Source organism: Schistosoma haematobium, chromosome ZW (assembly GCF_000699445.3).
Source record: "Schistosoma haematobium chromosome ZW, whole genome shotgun sequence".
Classification (NCBI taxonomy): domain Eukaryota; kingdom Metazoa; phylum Platyhelminthes; class Trematoda; order Strigeidida; family Schistosomatidae; genus Schistosoma; species Schistosoma haematobium.
This window is the reverse complement of record NC_067195.1, coordinates 80,304,949-80,328,524: the sequence shown is the minus strand read 5'-3', so window position 1 is coordinate 80,328,524 and position 23,576 is coordinate 80,304,949. Positions and strand designations below refer to the sequence as shown.

General features: G+C 33.5%; 1 protein-coding gene across 1 annotated transcript in view; it reads right to left on the bottom strand.

Annotated features, from left to right (window-relative positions):
• MS3_00010504 (uncharacterized protein) overlaps window positions 1-23,576 on the bottom strand; it is a gene marked incomplete at both ends in the record, with an annotated part of 70,948 nt that overhangs the window by 4,384 nt on the left and 42,988 nt on the right. Inside the window, 2 exons of the mRNA XM_051218881.1 lie at window positions 272-332; window positions 20,310-22,236. Of these exons, the coding sequence (XP_051072610.1) occupies window positions 272-332; window positions 20,310-22,236 (1,988 nt within the window). The remainder of the gene's footprint in view (window positions 1-271; window positions 333-20,309; window positions 22,237-23,576) is intronic.

Below are 23,576 nucleotides of genomic sequence, written 5' to 3'. Positions count from 1 at the left end.
ACTAGGTATCAAGATAATATGTTGATACGCAAAATATGAGTACAAATAAACGTATATAATTAGTGGAGATTAGCTCGTAGGTCAATTATTATTTAATTAACTGTGACTTGACTGTTTGTGTTCCGTTTCAAGTATTATGTTAGGAATAATACATTTTTATGATCAATGATTCACCTGAAAACATACATTTACTTCCGCTAAATTCTAAGGATATTAATTATATATAAATATATATGAGAACATCTATCTAGCAATATTAACAGGAACTTACATTACTTTGATCCGTATTCTGTTTTGTTGTAATAACTTGATCAATTCTTCTCTGGAACATACTATAATATAATTAATATATAATAAATGAAATAAATCAATAATTAATATTGATCTACAAATTGATGATAAATATTTTCACAGACTTTCTACAATCATGCTAATTATGTCAATTGTTATGAACATTATAGCTGAAGACTATACATCAAGTATCATCAACAGAATAATGCATTTTAATGCTGACTATAATCAAAGATACATTTCTGCTCAACGACCATTGTTTACTTCTATGTTTATCTTTTTTAAGACAAATCATTCTTTGTAACCAGTATTGTTCTATTTTACTTGTAATCATAAGAAATTGTACTAATTTAATAGTATAAAATGATTATTGATTTAAATCGAGAGACAATGCAAATTACAGTCTTGAGATGGTGGAAAAGATTTGTAGCTCAGGTGAATGATTTTGATGGAGTTTTATTCTCTGAGCTGGATGGTTTAGTCGTGGAGCTTTCATCATTCTTCTGAACGACATCATTAGCACAAACTTCAGTTAGAAGTCTGTTGGTAGAACATGCTGGGGAGAAAATACAGTTGTTCTCGAGTAGAAGCCTGCCATTTGGCGGAATTCTTCCATTTTCGAACAATCAGAAGCATATTACGCTCTCTCTGAATTTTGTGCTGATGATGTCGTTCAGAAGAATGATGAAAGCTCCACGACTAAATCATCCAGCTCACAGAGCAAAACTCTATCAAAAACAAATTACAGTCATTTGTTTAATTTGGAAATCAAGACAAAAAAATTCTTTTTTTTCTGTCAAAGGTTTTCATTGTTCTTTGTGCCTTCATCAAACTTTGATGACCTTATCTGTCATTCGTTTCTTTTTTCCTAAATGAAATGTAACAGAGTATTGACAGATAAGCCAATGGGAATTATCAAGTCTTGAAAGGAAGTATCAACTAAATATATTTATCCTTTATTTCAATTCATGATACAACCATGATAAGAGTGGAAACAATCACATTGTTCATATACCATTGATATAATAGAAGGATTGATCTCATTTCATAGGATACATAAACAAAAAAATATTCATTAGTTGGTTGCTGAAACAAATATTTGAAGTCATACTCAATTGATAGATTCATATGACCAAATATTTACTCAAAATGTTAAGTCGTCTAAATGAAACAGGGTCTGTAATAAGTATCGCTTAAATTAAAGGTAAACTAATAGTGTTTAAAGATTTAGATATTGACAAGAGACAGTTGAATGGGAAAACTTTTCATTTATTTATTAAACTGTAATACGTAATACCTATTGGATTATAAAAAGAAATACCGGTTAATACGGTTTATTTACTCTATAATGTTCGATTTATTTTGACAATTATGTATTAACCTCATGACCAAATGTTCTAGATTCAATCCTAGGTGGAGTATTGTGTATGAGCTACTGAGTGGTTTCATACCAGAACGAAACAGTTTCAGTTGGTTAACGATAAAGTATAACTTGACAAGAATGTAGAACAACTAGTTGACGAATTTGTATCCAATCAATAACGATAGAAATACAATTGTGAAATTGTAGGATATAAAATTAAAGTTCACTTGATATTGTTTAATTGAATATTCCGATTGATGTCTCTTATTAGCATATGTGCATAATGTGCGTATTGCCTCGATATTGCCTGAACCCACAAGCATTATAAGCAAAGATGGATAGTGGCTAGTAGAGGAATCCATTGCACAAGCAAGTGGCTATCAGGACTCAGTAGTTGAGTGGATAACGCGATGGAATTTGATGCGGACTATTCTAGGTTTGAGTCTCACAGTGAACATCAACTTTGACATGCAGGTACATTCAGCTAACGAGTCCTAAATAGGACGAGACGCGCGTCCTGGATTCCACTGCTAGCCATTATCTATCTCTGCTTATAATACCACAGGTTCAATTCCCATTTTTGTTAGGCATAGTTATCCATATAAATAGTACAAATTTATTTTACATCAAACTGAATTTTAAATATACTTGACTTTTATTTAGTATAAACTTTAATCCACTACTTATGCTTCCAGCTACAAAATAGAATTACGTATGTACTTCACAGTATTCAATAAAATGTAAACGATGGCTAACTGACAAAATTTAACCGAACAATAAAGTTATATAGTGTACAAATAGCCACTACTTGATATAATGAAGTTTAAGTAAACACCATTCAAATCGTTAGTTAAAAGAGTTTTTCATGACCAGACATTTTGCCGGAGGCAGTCAGTTAAAGTTTGGTAAAGTTATCCATTATGAATGATTGAGTATTTTCTTCAACAATGTTCAACATTCAAATAGTACTATTTAGACGTATTCTTTATTTTCCCGTATTTATTAGTTTATTCTTCTTAATAAAATCAAGTATCTTTGGTATCAATAACTTGGAAGTAGTTGATGGCGGTCAGCTCTAGTATCTAGGCTACCTGTCCCTTGATATTTCAAAAAATTATCTGTTTTTGTTTGTTTTAACAAATCATTATATGAGTTTATTAAATGTTTATGACCTTTCTCTGTACAATTTACAAAAAAAGCCAAAAACAGAGACAGCATGGCTGCTGATAGTTTACATCGAAAAGAATTTACATCATTCAGAAATCGATTTTCTGAACTGCTAACATCTAACTGGCCACCACTAAATGTTTATCGTTAGAATCGATCAAGAAATAAGAAATGGAAACCCGTTGAAATACTTTACACTGAGATTTCTAAATTGAACAGAGTTAACTTAGGAGATATTGTAGTGCATTCGGTTTATTGAAGACAAACATTTGTGACGAAGTGGCAATAATCACAGATCTTATATAACATGGTATTATGTAATGTACAATACCGAACGATAATATAAATTTGAAGATCGATCAACTACATTCTCCACATTTCAGGCCCGTAGTTCACATTTATCATATTTAGTCACGAATATTTTGACTTTATAATGTAATACTTAATGATTAAAAGAGCATGTTAGAATTAGCTTCATTAAATACGTTTTAAACTCTAGAAGTTCAAAATTATTATGTTTTATTTTGATACATCTGTAACATTCTTATTTGTTGTTTAAATGTCACATGCGATATCAATAACCTGGGTAGTTAGAATTTATTATTTATTTTATTTATTTGAACACATATATATTGGTACAAAAGGGCACCAGATATATATGCGCCACACGAATCTCATTTGATATATGTGAAGGCTGTGATACTACTCGGGTGTCCAAACCGAAGCAGATGGTTTTCTTAGAGGGCCATACCCAGAGCCTTCGACTTGAAGGTCTGATCCACAAGGAAGTGGAGCATTGTGAGGAGATGCAGTCCCATGGTAACCGGTGACCAACGATTAGTTCATACGACATTTGTTTCTTCAGGTTGCTGGTGCCCATGTGCACTATTGATATGGAGTCAGGGTTTTCCAACTCCCCTAGATGAACTCTCCATGTCCACCAACCCGGTTAGAATGCCAAACATTTGCTTTTCGTCCTCTCAATTTCGTACACAACAGTAATGCCGAGAGAAGGTAGTGAGTAGGACTTCCCCTGCAGAAGCTATATACGCGTGGCCATGTGAGAGCATTTGGAGAGGGAGTTGATTCTCTCCACTCTCGGCCCTTCCAGGACATTCGCGGACCAATCGCCTTATTCATAAGCAGTGATTCACTGCAGAATGCTTAATATACTTCAAAGTTTATCCGCTAGTTTATTTGGTAGTTAGGAGCAGATAATAATCTCAGCACAGAAACCGGGCTCGATAAACACATCTTGAAGCATTAATTTGGCTTACTGTTTTATTCCTAAATACTTAGTCAGTATTGATCGAGTTACGTTATCAGCAGTGTATTTCAAGATCACCCTAAATGTTAAGTGTATGCTTTAACTCTATTTTTTTAGAGCAATCCAATGAACCTAACACTTCTAATATTATTAAAAGTTGTCTTTATCACTTGTTTACCTGTTTTTGACCAATGAGAAAACTTATTTTCATATTTCCCATAGTTTCTTGTTTCCCTTTTCTTCACACCCTTATACTATGACGTAGATTTTCTTTGATACTTGAAATTTCCGAGTATTTTGTTAATGACGTAACACCTATAGTATATGTTTAATTTATACGAATATTCGTCAAGATTAGAACGAATAGTTTGACAGTAATTGAGCGCCGAGTATAGAGAAGTCATTATATGTGAAAATTATATTTGAAATATTCTCAGCGATTGAAATTTAACTAATTCCAACGTTTCGTCCAGCTAACTTGTCTGGACTTCTTCAGGGTAATAATCAAAATCAAAATTATCAAAGAAATATATAGCTTTTAACAATCAGGATTATACTGTGTTAAACCAATCATATTTGGGTGTTGATTTTTTGTAAAATAGGATAAAATGAGTCAGTTGACTACAAATCATGTGATGAATTCAACTACATGGAAATACTTAACTGAGTAACAAATCGTATGTGTGCGAGTGTGTGTGTATGTGTGTATGTGTGAGAGATTGATATGAAGGAATAAATAAAGTTCAAGTTCAAGGATGAAAAATTGATAATGAAACATCGATGTACATGTCAAAACATAAATTGTATTGTTTAGAAACTCATGTTTAATTGCCGAAAATAAGATGATACAACATCAGTAACCATTCCCATTGAATACTAATACATATCTCATAACCAGAATGAGTTTCTTTCATTATATGGAAAATGATAAAAGATATTGGGATATTGAAAACTGATTATTCATTTTTAAATAAGGCAGTTACAAGTTATATATGTTCTGTTGTCAAGCATAAAAACTGAAAAGTCAGATCATTTCGATGGATAGGTTCTGTGGATATTAGATCGTTTTCGTCGTATATTGACAACAGTTTAAAGTATTATTTGATAAAAGAGAAAGAAATAGTACTGATGAATCAAATGTCTTAGGTTTAACTAGTGTATACTATAGAAGAGTTTTATATTCAGAAGAAACAATTGTTAAGATATACCTGGTCCCTTTCCTAATGATACTCTAATTGATATGATTCATTATCAAATGAACTGAACATGAAATATAAACTCAACAAAATGATTTATTTTGCTTAAGGAATAGGTTAGATTAGCGCTTGAATGTTCAAATTATTAATGAACAATTGAATGAATAAAAAGATTTTAATGTTTTAAATATCAAAAGATTCAAGTGTCCTTACACAATTCATGTGGTTTAAACATTGTGACTAAGTAAACCTCATCAAACTTATAATTTAGAAACATCCCATGAGTATTGGGTACTACTACAACTTATATTTATGTATATTATCAGGTCATCTATTTAAAAAACGTTTTGAAGAATGTATTCATCTTAAAGAAGGAGCATAAAACTAAGGAGAATTCAATAAGGAAGATTTTCTTTTGGATATAATCGTTTACTTCCAATCTATGAACCACAGATAAATATAGAGCCAAGAATTAGACGAAAAGGAGATGCAATTAAAATAAAGAGGTAGACATTGATAGATTAAAAGTTAACAATAACCAGCCAAGATCTAGGTCGACAGGACAAATGTGTAGAAATTTCAACACTTCTCTTCAACCTGAAGTTTTGTCCTTTTGATGTTGTTCAAAATAACAATGAAAGCTCTACAATCAAACTATCCAGCTAAAAGAAAAAAACACCTAAATCATTTCGTAAACTCTACATTCGTATTTATAGTTATTTAATAAATATATGGGTTTATAGAAGAATAGAGTCAGATTATAAAATAAAAGTGACCCGAGATTTTTAAAAAAATCAAAAAAAAGGTTGGAGAAGACGATTGTTGAGTTGTTCAATGCTTTCAGATTTCTAATTGATAGTTTAGCTAAGAATAGTTTGTGATTTAAAACTACAAAGATTCTAAATAAGAACTTTCGTCTAAATTTGAACGAATACTTTCATAATATTTGGGCGCCGAGTTAATGTGAGTCATTAAAGAGGAAGAATGTATTTGTAAAATTTCATCGAAAGAATTTGAAGTAAATCCAACGTTTTGCCTAGCAATCTGGTTCAAGCTTTTTCAAGGAAAATATAAACAAACAACAAAATTATCTAATATAAATAGATACATGGTTCTCTGGTTTACTGTATACTGAATAAGTCATCCAATCAACGTGAACAATGTTTAATTTAGGTATTTACACTAATGTGTAAGAGACATGTGGTATGATTTCAATGGCACAAGAATCATTCAAATAGGCTTTAATTCTTACAAAGAACGTATAACAGCCGAAGCCCTACATATATGGGCTAATCCAAACAGTATTAATTAAGAGAGATGGAATACAACTAGCTGTCCCATGGCAGCTAATAATTAATAAGTAAACCTGAACTCCTTATTTCATTTGATCTGTCTATATCATATTAACTAATCAACGGTTTCAAATCAGTTAGCTTGTCTGAACATTAAAATAACTTAATCTTTCAATTGCAAATACATTCCTCTTTGAATTCAGTCTTTTATCTTGTTTACTTATTTATTTATCTTCATTTAATGCATGCTGTGTCATTTTGATATGTTTTTCTTAATAGACACAGAGCGAAGACAATATATAGTTGAATGAAATTTCTTCATTCACTTCTCACATCACTTACACACAATCTGTTATCTTAACACTTTTCGTTTCACATCACATGTCTCTTACATACTAATGGAAATACCTAACTTAAACATTGTTAACGTTGATTGGATAACTTATTCAGTATACAGTAAACCAGAGAACCATATACCTATTTATATTCGATAATTTTGTTGTTTGATTATATTTTCCTTGAAAAAGCTTGAACCAGATTACCAGGCAAAACGTTGAATTCACTTCATAATTCTTTCGCTGAGATTTCGCAAATACATTCTTCTTCTATAAAGATTCTATAATCCCTAAAAATCTTTATGTACTAAAAGTTTATCCAATTGTTTTTAACGTTTTTATTTTCCTTTCATATTTGTTCATTGACCAGTTATCATTCAAATTTCTGACCTGTAAATTATTCTTACCTTCCAATTCTTCTTCTTCTTCAAATACTTGATTATAATACAACTTACTTAAATATTTGAAATAACAGATCACTTTATGATGTAATCTAATTTAATTCATCAAATGATCATAAGTACAATGATATAGTGAAGCGATTTCATCGAAAAGAAAATATGATTCGCTTTTTTGTTTTTATTCAGAAATACAATTAGTTACTTATATGATGAGAATTTTTTTTTTGTATGTTAAATCATGATCCGTAGAAGTACCATCCCCACCTGTAACTCTTCTAGCGTTACTATCCATTTTAAGCCCGGTTAAAAGAGAAGAGTTGAGCATTGGGTCATAACTTCAGCCCATAGAAAATAACCTTGCCAAAAAGAGCATTGACCAGAATAAACAATTTAAAAAATAATAAGATTAGACTAAATGCTTATGAAACACTTTTCTGGTTGTAGTTCATCTAATAGATAGAAAATCATACACTTTATTAAAGTGACCTTAGAAAAATGATCTGATTTCTTTTAAAACTGAATAGTTACTATATCTATAGCATATTTGCTTACTGTCTTGATCGGAGACTTATGCTCACACAAGTGGCAATAGGTGTAAGTAAGTAAGTAGGTAAAAAGTAAGGATGTTTACCATATCTAAAGAGGAAAATTTAAAGTACATACTTAACAATATACTTGAGGGATTATTTAATCAAAATAAAAACATTAACAGAATAAAGACTGATGATTACAACAAGGAAAGTTATAGAGTTATCGTCAAACAGTTCTCATTCATCATAATCTGATTTAAGTCGTTCTGTTAATTCTAGACATGAATACTTATCTATTTTAGAGGATAGTGTATTTTTAAAAAGGTAGAAAATGTATAATTGAAATCAAATAGACTGATGTATTCGAATAATTTAATAGCTGAATTCATGAATCAGTTGAAACTAGACCACCATGGAAAACCTGGAAGCACTAAATGGTCGTATCATCCTCAGCAGTGCGCATCCACGATCCTATCCCGCAAAGTTCGAACCCAAGACCTACTGGCCTTGCACGCGAATGCCGTCCAGTGCTTCCACGTTTTCCATGGTGGTCTAGCTTCATTTGACTCATGAATTCAACTATTAAATTACTACGATTTCCGTAAAACATTAAATCATTGATCTATCATGATGATTTTTTGATTCTTATCTAAATTGAAGTTCGTTTTGAAAAAAAAAGGAAAAAAGAGACGTATCTAAAATTAGTAAAATCATGAAGTTCAGTGAAGGGATCTCTTTTCAACGAATTTGTTATCAAACTGTACAATCGTATATCTATATATGAACTTTTTTGTTAAAGTACTAGTTACGTGAGCAAATGTAAACAGGGAACAACCAAGATGACGTAATAGAAGAATTATAATACTAAATTACATAATACGAATAATAACAATAGACTTAATGAGTTAGTATCAGATGGGTTTTGTGGATATTATAGTAATTTCAATGGTTAAGATCATGAGTCAGTTGAAGCTAGACCACCATGGAAAACCTGGAAACACTGGACGGTCGTCTCGTCCTATTATGGGACTCCTCAGAGGTGCGCATCCATGACCTCGCCCCCTGCGAGATTCGAACCCAAGACCTACCGTTTTCGTGCGCGAGCACTTAACTACTAGACCACTAAGCCGGCATCCAACAGTGTTAATGTCTAACTTCAACTAATCCACGAAATTGAGCGACACATCCACCATTGTCTTCAGTGAGTTACTATCTCACAACAGACCCGGTTGAACTGCACTGGTCACTACTTCTCACTAGAACTCCAGGATATACCTCGTGAAGTCAGTCACTAGTGGGCATATGTTGATTAGTATCAGATGGGTTTTGTGGATATTATAATAATTTCAATGGTTAAGATCATGAGTCAGTTAGTAACAAATTATAATGTGAATGTAGTGGGATGATCAAAATATTTTTGTTACAATAAGTAAAGGTCATAGTGGTGTGAAGAATAAATGAAGTGATATCATGAGCAACTATGAATAAAATAATGAGAATATGAGATATAAGTAAAGGGGGGAATGCAGTAATAATGATAATAATAATAATAATAATAATAATAATAATAATAATAATAATAATAATAATAAACGACATTATAGACTTCTCAACAGTTAGCCGGATAACACGATGGTGTTTGAGGCGAGCGGTATTGGGTTTGAGTCCCAGAATGAATATTAACTCTAAGGTGCAGGTACATTCAGCTGACGAGTACTAAATAGGACGAAACGCGCGTTTTAAATTCAACTGCTAGCCTCTATCCATCTTTACTTATAAGTTAAGTATTATCATTAGATTAGGAGTGATATATGGAGATTGTTTAATCTAAAGATTGTTATACGTTACGAACTAACCTTACTTAAATGTTCATTAGAGATTAAGCAATTACGAGTTGTAGGCATCAATTATTTCAAATGTGAGATCATTAAAGATAGATGATAATTAAGTATTATTACTTATTTAAATAAAGCAGATAATATTAACCTTTGAGTTTGTTCACATTTAATTCGGTTAAGTCATTTTGTTAACTTATTAACGAACTGGAGTCATCCATACAACAACAACAACTTATCTATATCATTGTACCTTTATTATTGTTGCGAATGTATGAACATGTATGCTTGAGCGTTGCATACTGCTTACGCATTTATTCACGCTGCTGGCCTTACTACTAACCGCTTATTTCATTCGATGATTCATTCATTTCACTATGTATATATATGTCCATGTTATTCATGTTCATTGCTCTCTCTCGCTTAATTGTACTCGATTACTCGTACTCATATTCGCTGACTCGCTCGCTTGCCTGCTTGTCTTTCGGCACAACTCTTTCATGCTTGTTTAACGCAACTGTAATTTGGATATCTGTGTGTGTGTGTGTGGTTCCATTACTTACTTACTTACTTACGTCTGCTACTCCTAATGGAGCATAGGCCGACGACCAGCATTCTCCAACCCACTCTAAACCGGGCCTTCTTTCCTAGTTCCATCCAATTCTTGTTCATTCTCCTCATGTCTATCTCCATTTCTCGGCGTAATGTGTTCTTTGGTATTCCTCTTTTCCTTTGACCTTCAGGATTCCATGTGAGAGCTTGTCTTGTGACGCAGTTGTGTGCTTTCCTCAATGTGTGTCCTATACACTTCCAGCGCTTCTTTCTGATTTCTTCCTCCACTGGGATCTGGTTTGTTCTCTCCCACAGTACGTTGTTGCTAATAGTGTCCGGCCAATGGATCTGAAGTATTTTGCGTAGACAACTGTTAATAAACACCTGTATCTTCTGAATGATGGCTTTCGTAGTTGTCCAAGTTTCCGACACATACAGTAGAACTGTCTTGACATTTGTATTGAAAATTCTGACCTTTGTGTTGTTTGACATACAGTTGTTTTGAGTTCCAGATGTTCCTCAGTTGTAAATATGCTGCTCTTGCTTTGCCGATCCACGATGTGGTTCCATAATAAACATAATCAACACTTCGTATTCGCCTTCTGGTTAATATACCGTTGGGGCGTTATCTAGTGACGGTTATCAAGACGAACTATATACGAAGTTTAAGGATTATATTGAATACCGACTACCACAGTTAATTTAATTTTGCGGTACAAAATTAACTTACCTAGATAACATTTAACCTGAGCATAAATGTAATGATAATAGCCAGAACTAAATTCATTATTTAAGAATTATGATTAGTTGCATTTAAAAGGAAATGGTAATTGATAGATGATACACGATTTCTATTATGTTAGAATATAACATTAATTTGTATTTTGATAGAATAATAAGACGGAGTTGATTTGAAAAATATGATGTCAGCGATAGCGTTACATGCGTTAGAAACAGGACACAAGATTAATTTTGAAGGGACCAAAATACTTCAGAAAGGTTTTAACACCCATAAAGAAAGATTGACAGCAGAAGCTCTGCATATATGGGCGAACAAGAACAGCCTGAACCGAAAAGATGGTATTCAAATGGCAACTACCTGGCAAATTTCGTTTGACAAGTAAATTTGGAACCTATCTCTTGTTTAAACCTGTTTTTAATATCACATGCATCGTTATTATTATTGAAAGAACTGAATGAGTTTTTAAACAATACAATTTATGTTTTGACATGTACATCGATGTTTCATTATCAATTTTTCATCCTTGAACTTGAACTTTATTTATTCCTTCATATCAATCTCTCACACATACACACATACACACACACTCGCACACATACGATTTGTTACTCAGTTAAGTATTTCCATGTAGTTGAATTCATCACATGATTTGTAGTCAACTGACTCATTTTATCCTATTTTACAAAAAATCAACACCCAAATATGATTGGTTTAACACAGTATAATCCTGATTGTTAAAAGCTATATATTTCTTTGATAATTTTGATTTTGATTATTACCCTGAAGAAGTCCAGACAAGTTAGCTGGACGAAACGTTGGAATTAGTTAAATTTCAATCGCTGAGAATATTTCAAATATAATTTTCACATATTATGATGTATTTGTACTATGCATTTCGAACAGTCTGGTTACTCATATACTTGTCAAGGCCTTTGATATGAAAATTAATAAAGATCAATTACAATAGTGGAGATCATGAATCAATTGAAGCTAGACTACCATGGAAAACCTGGAAACACTGGGACTCCTCAGTAGTGAGCATCCACGACCCTGCTTTGCGCGATTCGACCCAGGTCAATTAAATGAAAGTTCAAGTAAAAAGTAACCAAGGCGAGAGAAACAATTTTACATCGTATAGGAAAAAATAAGAAATTGTCGCGTTATCCTAGGCTATAGAATGATTTAAGGATTACCAGGGTAAATTCAAGGTTACGACAAATATTTAGTTGGCAAAATGTAATGGGTGTATTCCGTTTACTAAAAAAATTCCAAGGACTCATCGACAATCGAGGAACTTAATGAGTTTCTGAATTATTCTGTCAAACTTATTGAAGTGAATATGACTGTTATCTTTCTTATGGATTGTGTTCACATAAATAAAAATGCTAAATGAATGAAAACTTAAAATGAAAATATAAAAAACCGTGTATAAAAAGTATTTAGTTATACAATGCTTAAGATAATTTACAGCCCTTTATTTATTTAAACAACATAAACATTAGTACAAGGATGCACCAAATAGATATGCACCACATAAATTATTCGATTTATGTCATAGCTGGGATGCCACTCGGGTGTCCAAACCGAAGCAGGTGGTGTTCTTAGGGGCCACACCTGGAGCCTTTGACCTAAAGGTTTAATTCATAAGGTAGTGGAGCAACATCAGAAAATGCAGTCCCATGGTAACCGGTGACCAACAATAGGTTCATACACCAGTTGTTTCCTGAAGCCCATGTACACTATTGGTTTGGAATCAGGGTTTTTCAATTTCCCTAAATGGACTCTACGTGTCCACCAAGCCGGTTAAAGTGCCGGATATTCGCTTTTCGTTCTCTCAATTTCGCAAACAACACCATCGACGCGAGAAGGCGGTGATTAGGACTTCCTCGGCAGTGGTTGTATGCACGTGGCCATTTGAGAGCATTTCGAGGGAGGGAGGGAGAGAGAGAGTTGATTCTCTCCACTCTCGGCTGCACCAGGGCATTTGAGGGTGATTTCCAGTACAGTTGAACTATTTTGTTATTATTCATTTCTTAGAGTAAAATATTGAATAAAATACTGAAGGATTTCTACAAACATGTCATTCAAATCATTCAAGGATTAATAAACATATCGACTAATATTTAATCTGTCAATATGGATGAAAAATTTCAATTTGAGGTCAATTGAATAACTCAGACAGACTAAAAATATGGAGTATACAAAGACAAATAATCACAAACAAAGCCTGTGGAATGATAAATAAATATTTCATTTCTGTATTAAGTATATTCCAATAAAATCGTCTAGAGAGATCATGAAACCTTTGTAATAGAACTCATTAGCTTGGAGAACTCAGCAAAAACCAAAATGTGCCCAGTTAAGTTATTAAACTGTGGTGTGTGTGTAGAATCATATCATATTTGCTAACAATAATACAATTCTCGTATCTTAACAATCTCGTTTATACTAAATTACTTACTAGACATCCAGTAACAAAGTATTGGTGAAATGAAAAACTATTTGCAGTAATTCACCTGATATTATTTGCTTGTATCTTCCCGTTGTTGTTTAGGACTGCGATTGATCAGTCTCTTGTTGGCATATGTTCATCCTGTGCGGACTAACTCGATATAGCCTTGAGTCACAAGCGTTATAATAATATTTAAGAATTATCAGTGAAGGAAATAGTATCGGCGTGCATACATAGAAGTAATCATGATGCTCTTCTATCACACACGCAACAACAAATGCAGGAGAAGAAGACCAGTGTAGCAGCAGTCTCAGTAACAGTAGGTCTCAAAATACACAAAGGGAAAAGCGAGATTCTCCCATACAACACAGAATGCAACATTCCAATCAAAATTGACGGAGACGATTTGGAAGATGTAAAAACCTTTACATATCTATGCAGCACCATTGATGAACATGGTGGATTCGATGCAAATGTGAAGGCGCGGATCGGAAGAGCAAGAGCAGCATAGTCACAACTGAAGAATATCTGGAACTCAAAACAACTGTATGTCAAACAACACAAAGGTCAGAATTTTCAATACAAATGTCAAGACAGTTCTACTGTATGTGTCGGAAACTTGGACAACTACGAAAGCCATCATTCAGAAGATACAGGTGTTTATTAACAGTTGTCTACGCAAAATACTTCAGATCCATTGGCCGGACACTATTAGCAACAACGTACTGTGGGAGAGAACAAACCAGATCCCAGTGGAGGAAGAAATCAGAAAGAAGCGCTGGAAGTGTATAGGACACACATTGAGGAAAGCACACAACTGCGTCACAAGACAAGCTCTCACATGGAATCCTGAAGGTCAAAGGAAAAGAGGAATACCAAAGAACACATTACGCCGAGAAATGGAGATAGACATGAGGAGAATGAACAAGAATTGGATGGAACTAGGAAAGAAGGCCCGGTTTAGAGTGGGTTGGAGAATGCTGGTCGTCGGCCTATGCTCCATTGATAGTAACCGGAATAAGTAAGTGAAGTAACTTCATTCAACAGACTATTATATTCATAGTATTGAAATGAATATGCAACAAGTACATAGGATGGTTCTTTTTATCTCAAACCAATTGCATAATTGATGTTTGAATGTTGTAGAAAATTGAAGAAGGAAATGTTCTTTTTTTCTTAAATGTCTATTATGTACAAGTGAAGTATGAACAATTTCTTTCGAATGAATATTCATATTCAGTTTCAAAATTCATAATTTCTGGGTTTTTGAAATTTATAAATGTATTTATCGACTATCGATGGTAAGTATTTTGTGACGATCAGCAACGAGATATGAACTTTTTGATTTCTTGTCATCAAGGTATATAACAAAATCTTCGATAAATTAATGCATGCTATGAAATTTGGACTATTGTGATTCTACTTCACTCCAAGGGACTGTTATAAAGGGAGAGTTTATACATTTTCTCTTCTCCACGGTATTTCTATACGACAATAATATGATTACTGAATGAGTATATACTACTGCTGAATTGGATACTTGAACAATACGCTATACATAGACTAGATCATGTTATATAAGATGCTGGATTCACGAACAAAAATAAAGAACCAGAGTAAGCCTAGACAATACGTTGTTGCACAGAGTCACTATCATTTACTGGTCGTTCTGGTTTAGGGGAATTTCCAGACAGGTTCTTTGTTGTGCCATACAGTTCTCGCATGTTTCCTTCTATTTCAGCCTTTTCCGCCGTCACTGCTAAATCTTCCACGTATTTACGTTTGTCAGTCCTGATGATCCTCTTCACTTACTTGTTTACTTCTGTGTATTCAGCTTGTGCCATGACTTTCTCTGCTCTTGTTCGACTGGTATTGATTGCTGCCTTCTTGTTCCTCTTTTCTTGAATCGTATGCAGTGCATCAACAGTGATCCATTCCTTGTGGCCCAGAACCTCATGACATGTTGAAGTGATTGCCTCTTTTGTTCCCTTCCAGTTTCTCCCCATAGTAGTTTGTTCTTCATTGAGTAGATCATGAAAGGCCTGGAACTTATTGCTGAGGACTATCTTGAATTTGTTGAGTTTGTTAGTATCCTGAAGAAAGGCTGTATTGAACTTTTGTGATACTGTCCGCCCCGTCGTCCAGTGTTTCTTGAGTTTCAATTTCATCTTGGCGACCAGTAAGTGATGATCTGATGCTATATCAGCTCCTCTCTTGTTTCTCACGTCCTCTATGGTCCTCCTGAACGTTTTGTTGATGCAAATATGGTCGATTTGGTTTTGTGTATGGTGATCCGGTGAAGTCCATGTGGTTTTGTGTATGCGTTTATGTGGGAATATGGTGCCGCCTATGACCAGCTTATTGAAGGCACATAGATTTGCAAATCTCTCACCATTTTCGTTTCTTTCTCCCAGTCCGTGTCGTCCCATGATGTCTTCATATCCAGTGTTGTCCATTCCAACCTTAGCATTTAAACCTCCCATCAAAATGGTTGGGTCCTTTGTTGGGCACTTCTTGATGATTGACTGCAGCCTATCGTAGAACTGATCTTTAGCGTCTTCATTGTATTCGTTGATAGGGGCATAGCATTGGATGATGTTCATCTAAATGAACTTTTTCTTCGTTTTGAAGAAGGCTTTGATGATCCTTGGTCCATGAGATTCCCATCCTATAAGTGCATTTTGTGCTTGTTTGGACAGGATCAATGCAACTCCTTGTGTATGTGGGACATTTTATTCTTCATGGCCAGAGTTTGAAGTAGAAATTAATAATAGGAGAGGAAATCACATATTTAACAATCAGTAAGCTCAGTAAATATTTGCCTGCTCTTTGTGCCTAACTGCATTTACTTTCACCACCACACATCAGGGAACATACTGCCGGACTATTGAGATCATTCTTTCCCTACTTAAACAGGTCAGCTTCATCTGAAGAATATAACAGTGTATTCAATAATAATACACAGAATTAAAAACATTAATAATTTATGTGACGAAATAGTATGTAGGACTAATGCTCCATGTAACTGTACTGTGAACCTCAGAAAGCAATTTTCCTCTTAGCTCTATTATACTTGATACTTTAGAATAAGTATTTTTCCAGTTGAATATGGTTTTTGCTTTCTTCATCTACTTTTTCTCGTTGTTGGCAATGATTCTTCACTGAAAATCTCTTGTGATCTTCCAGAAATCTTCAGAATAATAAAGCAAGGCCACTAGACATAAGGTTTTTCACAAAACCTAGGACTGAAAGTTTGTAAAAACATTGGTTATTATTAGAAGAATGGTGTTGGATAGAAGTCAATTGATATGACCAACACTGAATTGGTCGATTATAATGGTAACGACACAAGAAATTGATTTTCTTCACTCATCAGTGACATGTAATCACATATTGACTTAGTCAGATGTCCTAATATGGGACTCCTCAACAGTGCGCATCCAGGATCCTGCACCCCGCGAGCTTCGAACCCAGGACCTACCAGTCTCGCACCAGGCACTTAACCAACTAGACCACTGAGCCGGAATCCAGTGGTCAGATGTGTTGATTATAGACATCTTATTGAATGATATCATAGATGCATTCAAAGAGTTACCTAGTGATTATTTGATTTTAAATACAATGCATTTCAAATTACACTAATTTGACTGTTAATAAATTACATAAAAAGTTGTGTATGCAGATATCATTTCAATTTCTTTGCGAGATCAAATAAATCTATATCGGCTGTATTTACGTTTCGACGTTTCCATTACTGGCACAAGTCAGTTAAGCATTCGCCGATATAACAGTGATAAAGATAACCACTTGTCTCACGACTCAACTAAATTTGGAAATACCGATACCTAGAAAAATCGGAGGCATATTAAACTATGCTAAAATAGCTGCCCATTACCTTCTACTTATGAAGAGTTATTTAGTTTAGTTTACTATTATCATTGACTGATTAGGCTTTAAAATAAAAAACTAATATGACATAAATCCAGTACAGAAGTAGATATAACGAGAACATGTAAACATATAATAAGTACTCGAAGATACTTCAATGATTTACTTTGACTATGAGAACGCTAAAATAAAAAAGTGATATGAGTGTTAAACATAATGTAAAATATCTGTGAAGATCTTTAACTTAATGGACTAGCTTTAAATGAACACCCGCTAAATTTTATTTATTTTATTTTATTTTAACACATAGATATTGGTATAAAAGGGTACCACATACATATGTGATACACAAATCTCGTTTGATATGTGTGAGGGCCGTGATACTGCCCGGGTGCCCAAACCGATGCAGGTGGTTTTCTTATGGGGCCACACTTAGAGCCTTCGACCTGAAGGTCTAATCCACAAGGCAGTGGAGCATCGTGAGGAGATGCAGTCCCATGGCAACCGGTGACCAACGATTGGTTCATACGACATTTGTTCCTTCAGGATACTGAAGCCCATGTGCACCATTGATATGGAATCAGGGTTTTCCAACTCCCCTAGATAGACTCTCTATATCCACCAACCCGGTTAAAGTGCCGAACATTCGATTTTCGTTCTCTCAATTCCGTAACCAACAGTAATGCCGAGCGAAAGTAGTGATTAGGACTTCCCTGGCAGAGACTATATACGCGTGGCCATGTGAGAGCATTTTGAGAGGGAGAGAGGATTCTCCCCACTCTCGGCCGTACTAGGGCATTTGGGGACACAACCTTATCATGAAAGTATAAGATTTTTGGATGAAGACTGCTAAGGAGATCTATACATAGACAATAAAGTTATCCTGTAATTCCTTGTGTTTAATAGTTGTCCATACTGGGATTCAATGAATCGGATTAATTATCTACAAATTCAATAAATTTCATAGAGAGTTCATTTGAAAAATACCTTCTTGTTTAATGGATGAAATAGAGAGAGTTTTGTCAACCTAATATAGAGATAACCAAATGACTAGAGATGAAAAATAACCAACCATTAATGTTTGATATCAGATTACGTTTGACAACTACTACCTAATTCGTACAATAAATAGAATTTAGGTCAATATTCAGTTAGGTTTTTTGAAGGATTAAAATGATGATACTGGTTAGATGTTAAGTCATAAACGGACGATGAAGAGTAGTTAGATAATACTAAGAAGCAATTCCATGAGGTATCATAGATGAGATGACCCGGTTAAGAATTCTCCAGCAATCCAGTATTACTTGGTTTAAAAATTGGTCTTACAAAGGTTTGGCGCTCGTAGGTACACTTTATAACTTGTAAACTACACAAATCTGAGATGAAGCTGATTGATCTCATTATCTTCTTGATTTCTTTTAATATTTGATTAGACAGAACTATCATATACAACCAGATGGCATATAAATTTATTTTCTGAAATGCATTTCGGGTAAAGGAGATAACCACAAAATATTATATTTCCTGTTTGGGACTTGTTTAGAACACTATTTCAGAGACTGCCAACATGACAAGTATATGTTAATGTTTCTACTGATTGGAAGAAGATAAGAAACGAGTAATTTGCGCTGAGATATAGAAAGTTGGTATATTATTTGTATATTCATTAAATATCAGATAATCAAACCTTTGGTACATGTCAATATTCTTCAATAAGGCCTATTGTCCAATTTGTCAAAATCTATTCTTCCTAAGTAATTCAAAGCGATACGAAGCACAGTTTTGATTGAGATGGTATCCACTGATTAATTTACTCAATTTCATTGATAATTCCTATTTATGGTTGTTAACAATACTGAAAACTGTACTCAAAATATTTGAAGGACTGGATCCAACTATTCAAAGTGTACAGTGTTACCATATTACTTGGCCAACTAACTTTATATTTAATGTGTTTCATGAAACAGAAGCAAAAGTTTAAATTAGACATCACAATTATTTTTACTCAGTGTATACATGTTCTTTATTAATTCATTTTATTTCTTCACAAGTAAGCAATATTTACCATTCTTTCAATAAACTTATTTTAAATACATACCCTCAACAACAGCCTACAATAGGAGAGAACAAACTAGCTTCCAACTAAAGAGGAAATTAGGAAACGATGTTGGAAGTGGATATGATATACATTACGGTATTCATCAAACTGCATCACGAGGCAAGCGCGAACTTGCAATTGTGAAGGGAAACTGTTATATCCTAGTGAAGATTAAATTACGGGTAACTTCTGAGAACTATTAATGGACTAATATTATATATATATATTCTTATTGTGTATGTTTTCAATATTCTAATAATGTATATCTATACTCCTCTTATTATAAGCTTCATTTTGACCTATACATCATTATTATACGATTTAATGTTCTTACATTATACTCAGTTTATTGATTACAGTCTCCCACGTTCACAGCCACTTTTGGGCTTGATCCTGTATATGTGCTATTTCCTATTTTAAGGTCTAATGCGGTCTGTTTGACTAATATACAAACCAAGTATGTTTGAAATAAATGATTCGCATAGTGGAAGCTATTATTAGTGTTCTGGACTTAACTGGACGGGCTAGGCGAACAAAAGACCAACAAGGACTCTAAGCTGCTCATGCCAGTCGAACGTCATTGGTTTAGCACAATACTAAGATTGAATAAATCGTATTTCGATCGGCGAATAAATCGCCTAATAATTAGCCAGCCTTGAAGTCACAACAGAAACTGTAAAGAGGAAGGCCGAAGAACACATTACTTCGGGAATTGAAGGCAGACATGAAAAGAATAACTAGCAACTGGAAAGGATTGCCCAGGGCAGGATTGATTGGAGAATTTTAGTGAGCAGCCTACGTTCCTCGATTTGGGGATAAAAGACGTGAGCTAGAGAGAGAGAAAGAAAGAAAGAAAATACAATATTTTATACAGTAATGACAATGAACTATTCAACTTACTAGTTGTAGTTTCACTATAGATACATTCTTCTTCTTTTTCGTCTTCATTATTATTATTATCCAATGAATTTGTTAATCGTTTTGAATGTTTTGATGAAATCTGGAAAGATTTTATCCTCTTATCATTTTGTCTGTCTTTAATTATATGTAATGGTATATTTGTACTTAACCATATAGGTAATATATATACATGATTTGATTCACTTATTTCATCCAAATTATGCTCATATTGATTAGATAAAGAGAGTGTATGCTCTTGGGTATTACTGTCATTATTATTATTATTATTATTATTATTATCTGTATGATTACAGCTATATAAATGTTCTAATGCAATAGACTGTTCAATAGGATAATTATTTTTATAGGTTGATAAATGAGGATCATTGATTGATTGATCAGTAGTTTGTAAGTCATGATTATCATTATTATGATTAGTATCTATATGATTATCAATAAAATGTAAATTTTCCTCTATAAATTGTACATCTTTATCTAAATATTCTTCCATTGAATTATTATTTACAGAGGAAACATTAGGTTTCATTGTATTTTCAATATAACCGAATTTATTTGTTTTATTATTATGATTATTATTCTCACTACTGATATCATTACAAATATTAGTAGTAGTAATTGTAGTTATTGTTGAATTAATCATACTATCCATATTCATATTTGGTATGATATCTGTTGTATGTTTATTAGCTTGGATAAATGGTGTAGTTATCGATCTCTGATTATTGATTTTATGAATATCTGATTGAGTACTATTATTATTATTATTATTATTGTTTGTATTCAATGGTATAGATTGTTTGAATTTTTTCCTAGGATAATACATAACAATAAGCGCTTCTAATAATTCAAATAAAAATATACAACTAAATCCAATAAATAATGAACATAAACCACCAACTTCTGAAAATAATTTAGCTAATGAAAAAATTTCTTCTTCCATAGCAACTTGTACACTTTCACTACGTACTAATTTTAAACGACTTGTTAATATTGGTAAACCATCTTCAAATCCAGGTAAACGTACTTCACTATGTTTTATAAATTTTGTTTGTATACATGGTAATGGACATGTTTCATAAGGGATTTGTTCATCTTGACATTGTGTACGTTCACATAAAAAATTAGTTTGTGTTGATGTACGATTAATTGATAATAAATCTAATGTACATGTACAATTACAATTATAAGCTACTTTTGTACAACATTCAATCCAACCGCATGCTTCACGACTATATAAAAATTCTGTACCAAATAAACTAACTGTATTTAATTTATTAAGACGTTGTTCATTATTTTTTTGTTTTAATTTAATTTTAGCATATTGTAAATAATTTGTTGTTTCACTAGCAAATGTTTGTTGTTTATTTTTCATTCGAATTGTATCCAAATAATCTAAATACCATTGATGATGATGATCAGGATCAGGATCGTTTTCATGATTATTATTTCTAGCATTAGGAATTGTATTAAGATCATAATCATTCATTTCATTAAGTATTGTTGAATTATGTAATGTTATCCTTGTTAAACTATGTTGTTCTTTATTATTATTAATATTATTATTATTATATTCTTCATTAATATCCATTGTTAATTGGGATGCAATAAATTTGGCATCAGCACCAACATGACATGGATTTCTTCCTGTATTTAAACGTGTTGTTACAGATTTTGAAAAATATAATGAAACAGATGTATCCGGTGGTAAATTTGTATGAATATGACGATCATATGCACTAAATGGTAATTCACCACGTTCATGTGTAATTAATATAAATGTAACACGATTAGAATTTTCTAGATTATTTTCTTGTTTAATACGTATTTCTAAATAAGACCATGATTTTTCTACATTATTTGATCGTAATTCAAATGTTGTACATAAAAAATTTCGAATATTTGGTACCTAAATAAATAAAAATCAATAAATATGAACATAGATTTCCTTCTTTGTTTAAAAAAACCAAGTATATAACAACCAGAGCAAAAATTTTTATAGGTACATGGAACGTTCGAACAATGTGGGAAACCGGGAAGACCAGTCAAATATCAATGGAAATGAGGAGATACAACTTAGCAGTACTGGGAATCAGCGAAACTCACTGGACCCAAGCTGGACAGAAAAGGCTAGCTACGGGAGAGATGCTGCTATACTCCGGTCACGAAGAGGACAATGCCCCACAGACTCAGGGAGTCGCTCTTATGCTGTCCAAAGTAGCACGAAATGCACTTGTAGGATGGGAATCCCACGGATCCAGAATCATCAAAGGATCATTCAAAACAAAGGAGGAGGGGATCTTAATGAATATTATCCAATGTTATGCACCCACCAATGATAGCAACGACGAAATTAAAGATCAGTTCTACGAGCGGCTGCAGTCAATCATTGAGAAATGCCCAAGAAAGGACCTAACTATTCTGATGGGAGATCTAAATGCCAAAGTCGGAATAGACAACACTGGATATGAAGATATTATGGGACGACATGGGCTGAATGGGAGAGAGAAGCGAAAATGGAGAAAGATTTGCAAACCTGTGTGCATTCAACAAATTGGTCATAGGAGGCACAATATTTCCACACAAGCGTATACACAAGGCTACATGGATCTCACCGGACCACACTACAGAGAACCAGATAGATCATATTTGCATCAACAAAAAATTCCGAAGGACAATGGAAGATGTGAGAACTAGGAGAGGTGCTGACGTAGCTTCAGATCACCACCTAGTTGTAGCCAATTTGAAACTGAAGCTAAAAAAGAACTGAACAAGTGGACAAACAGCAATACAAAGGTTCAATACAGCCTTCCTTCGAGATACTGACAAACTCAATGAATTCAAGATAGCTCTCAACGACAGGTTCCAAGCCTTACAAGATCTACTGAAAGAAGAAGAAACTAGCATGGAGGACAACTGGAAAGGCATCAAGGAATCATTAACTTAAACGTGTCAAGAGGTTCTCGGTCTAAAGAAATACCATCATAAGGAATGGATCTCTACAGAAACACTGGACAAGATCAAAGAAAGGAAGAACAAGAAGGCAGCAATAAACAACAGCCGAACACGAGCAGAGAAAGTCCAAGCGCAAGCAGAATACATAGAAGCAAACAAACAAGTGAAGAGGAGCATTAGAGCCGAAAAGAAGAAATACGTTGAAGAACTAGCAACGACGGCAGAAAAAGCTGCTAGAGAAGGAAATATGAAACAGCTTCACGATACAACGAAGAAACTATCAGGGAAATACAG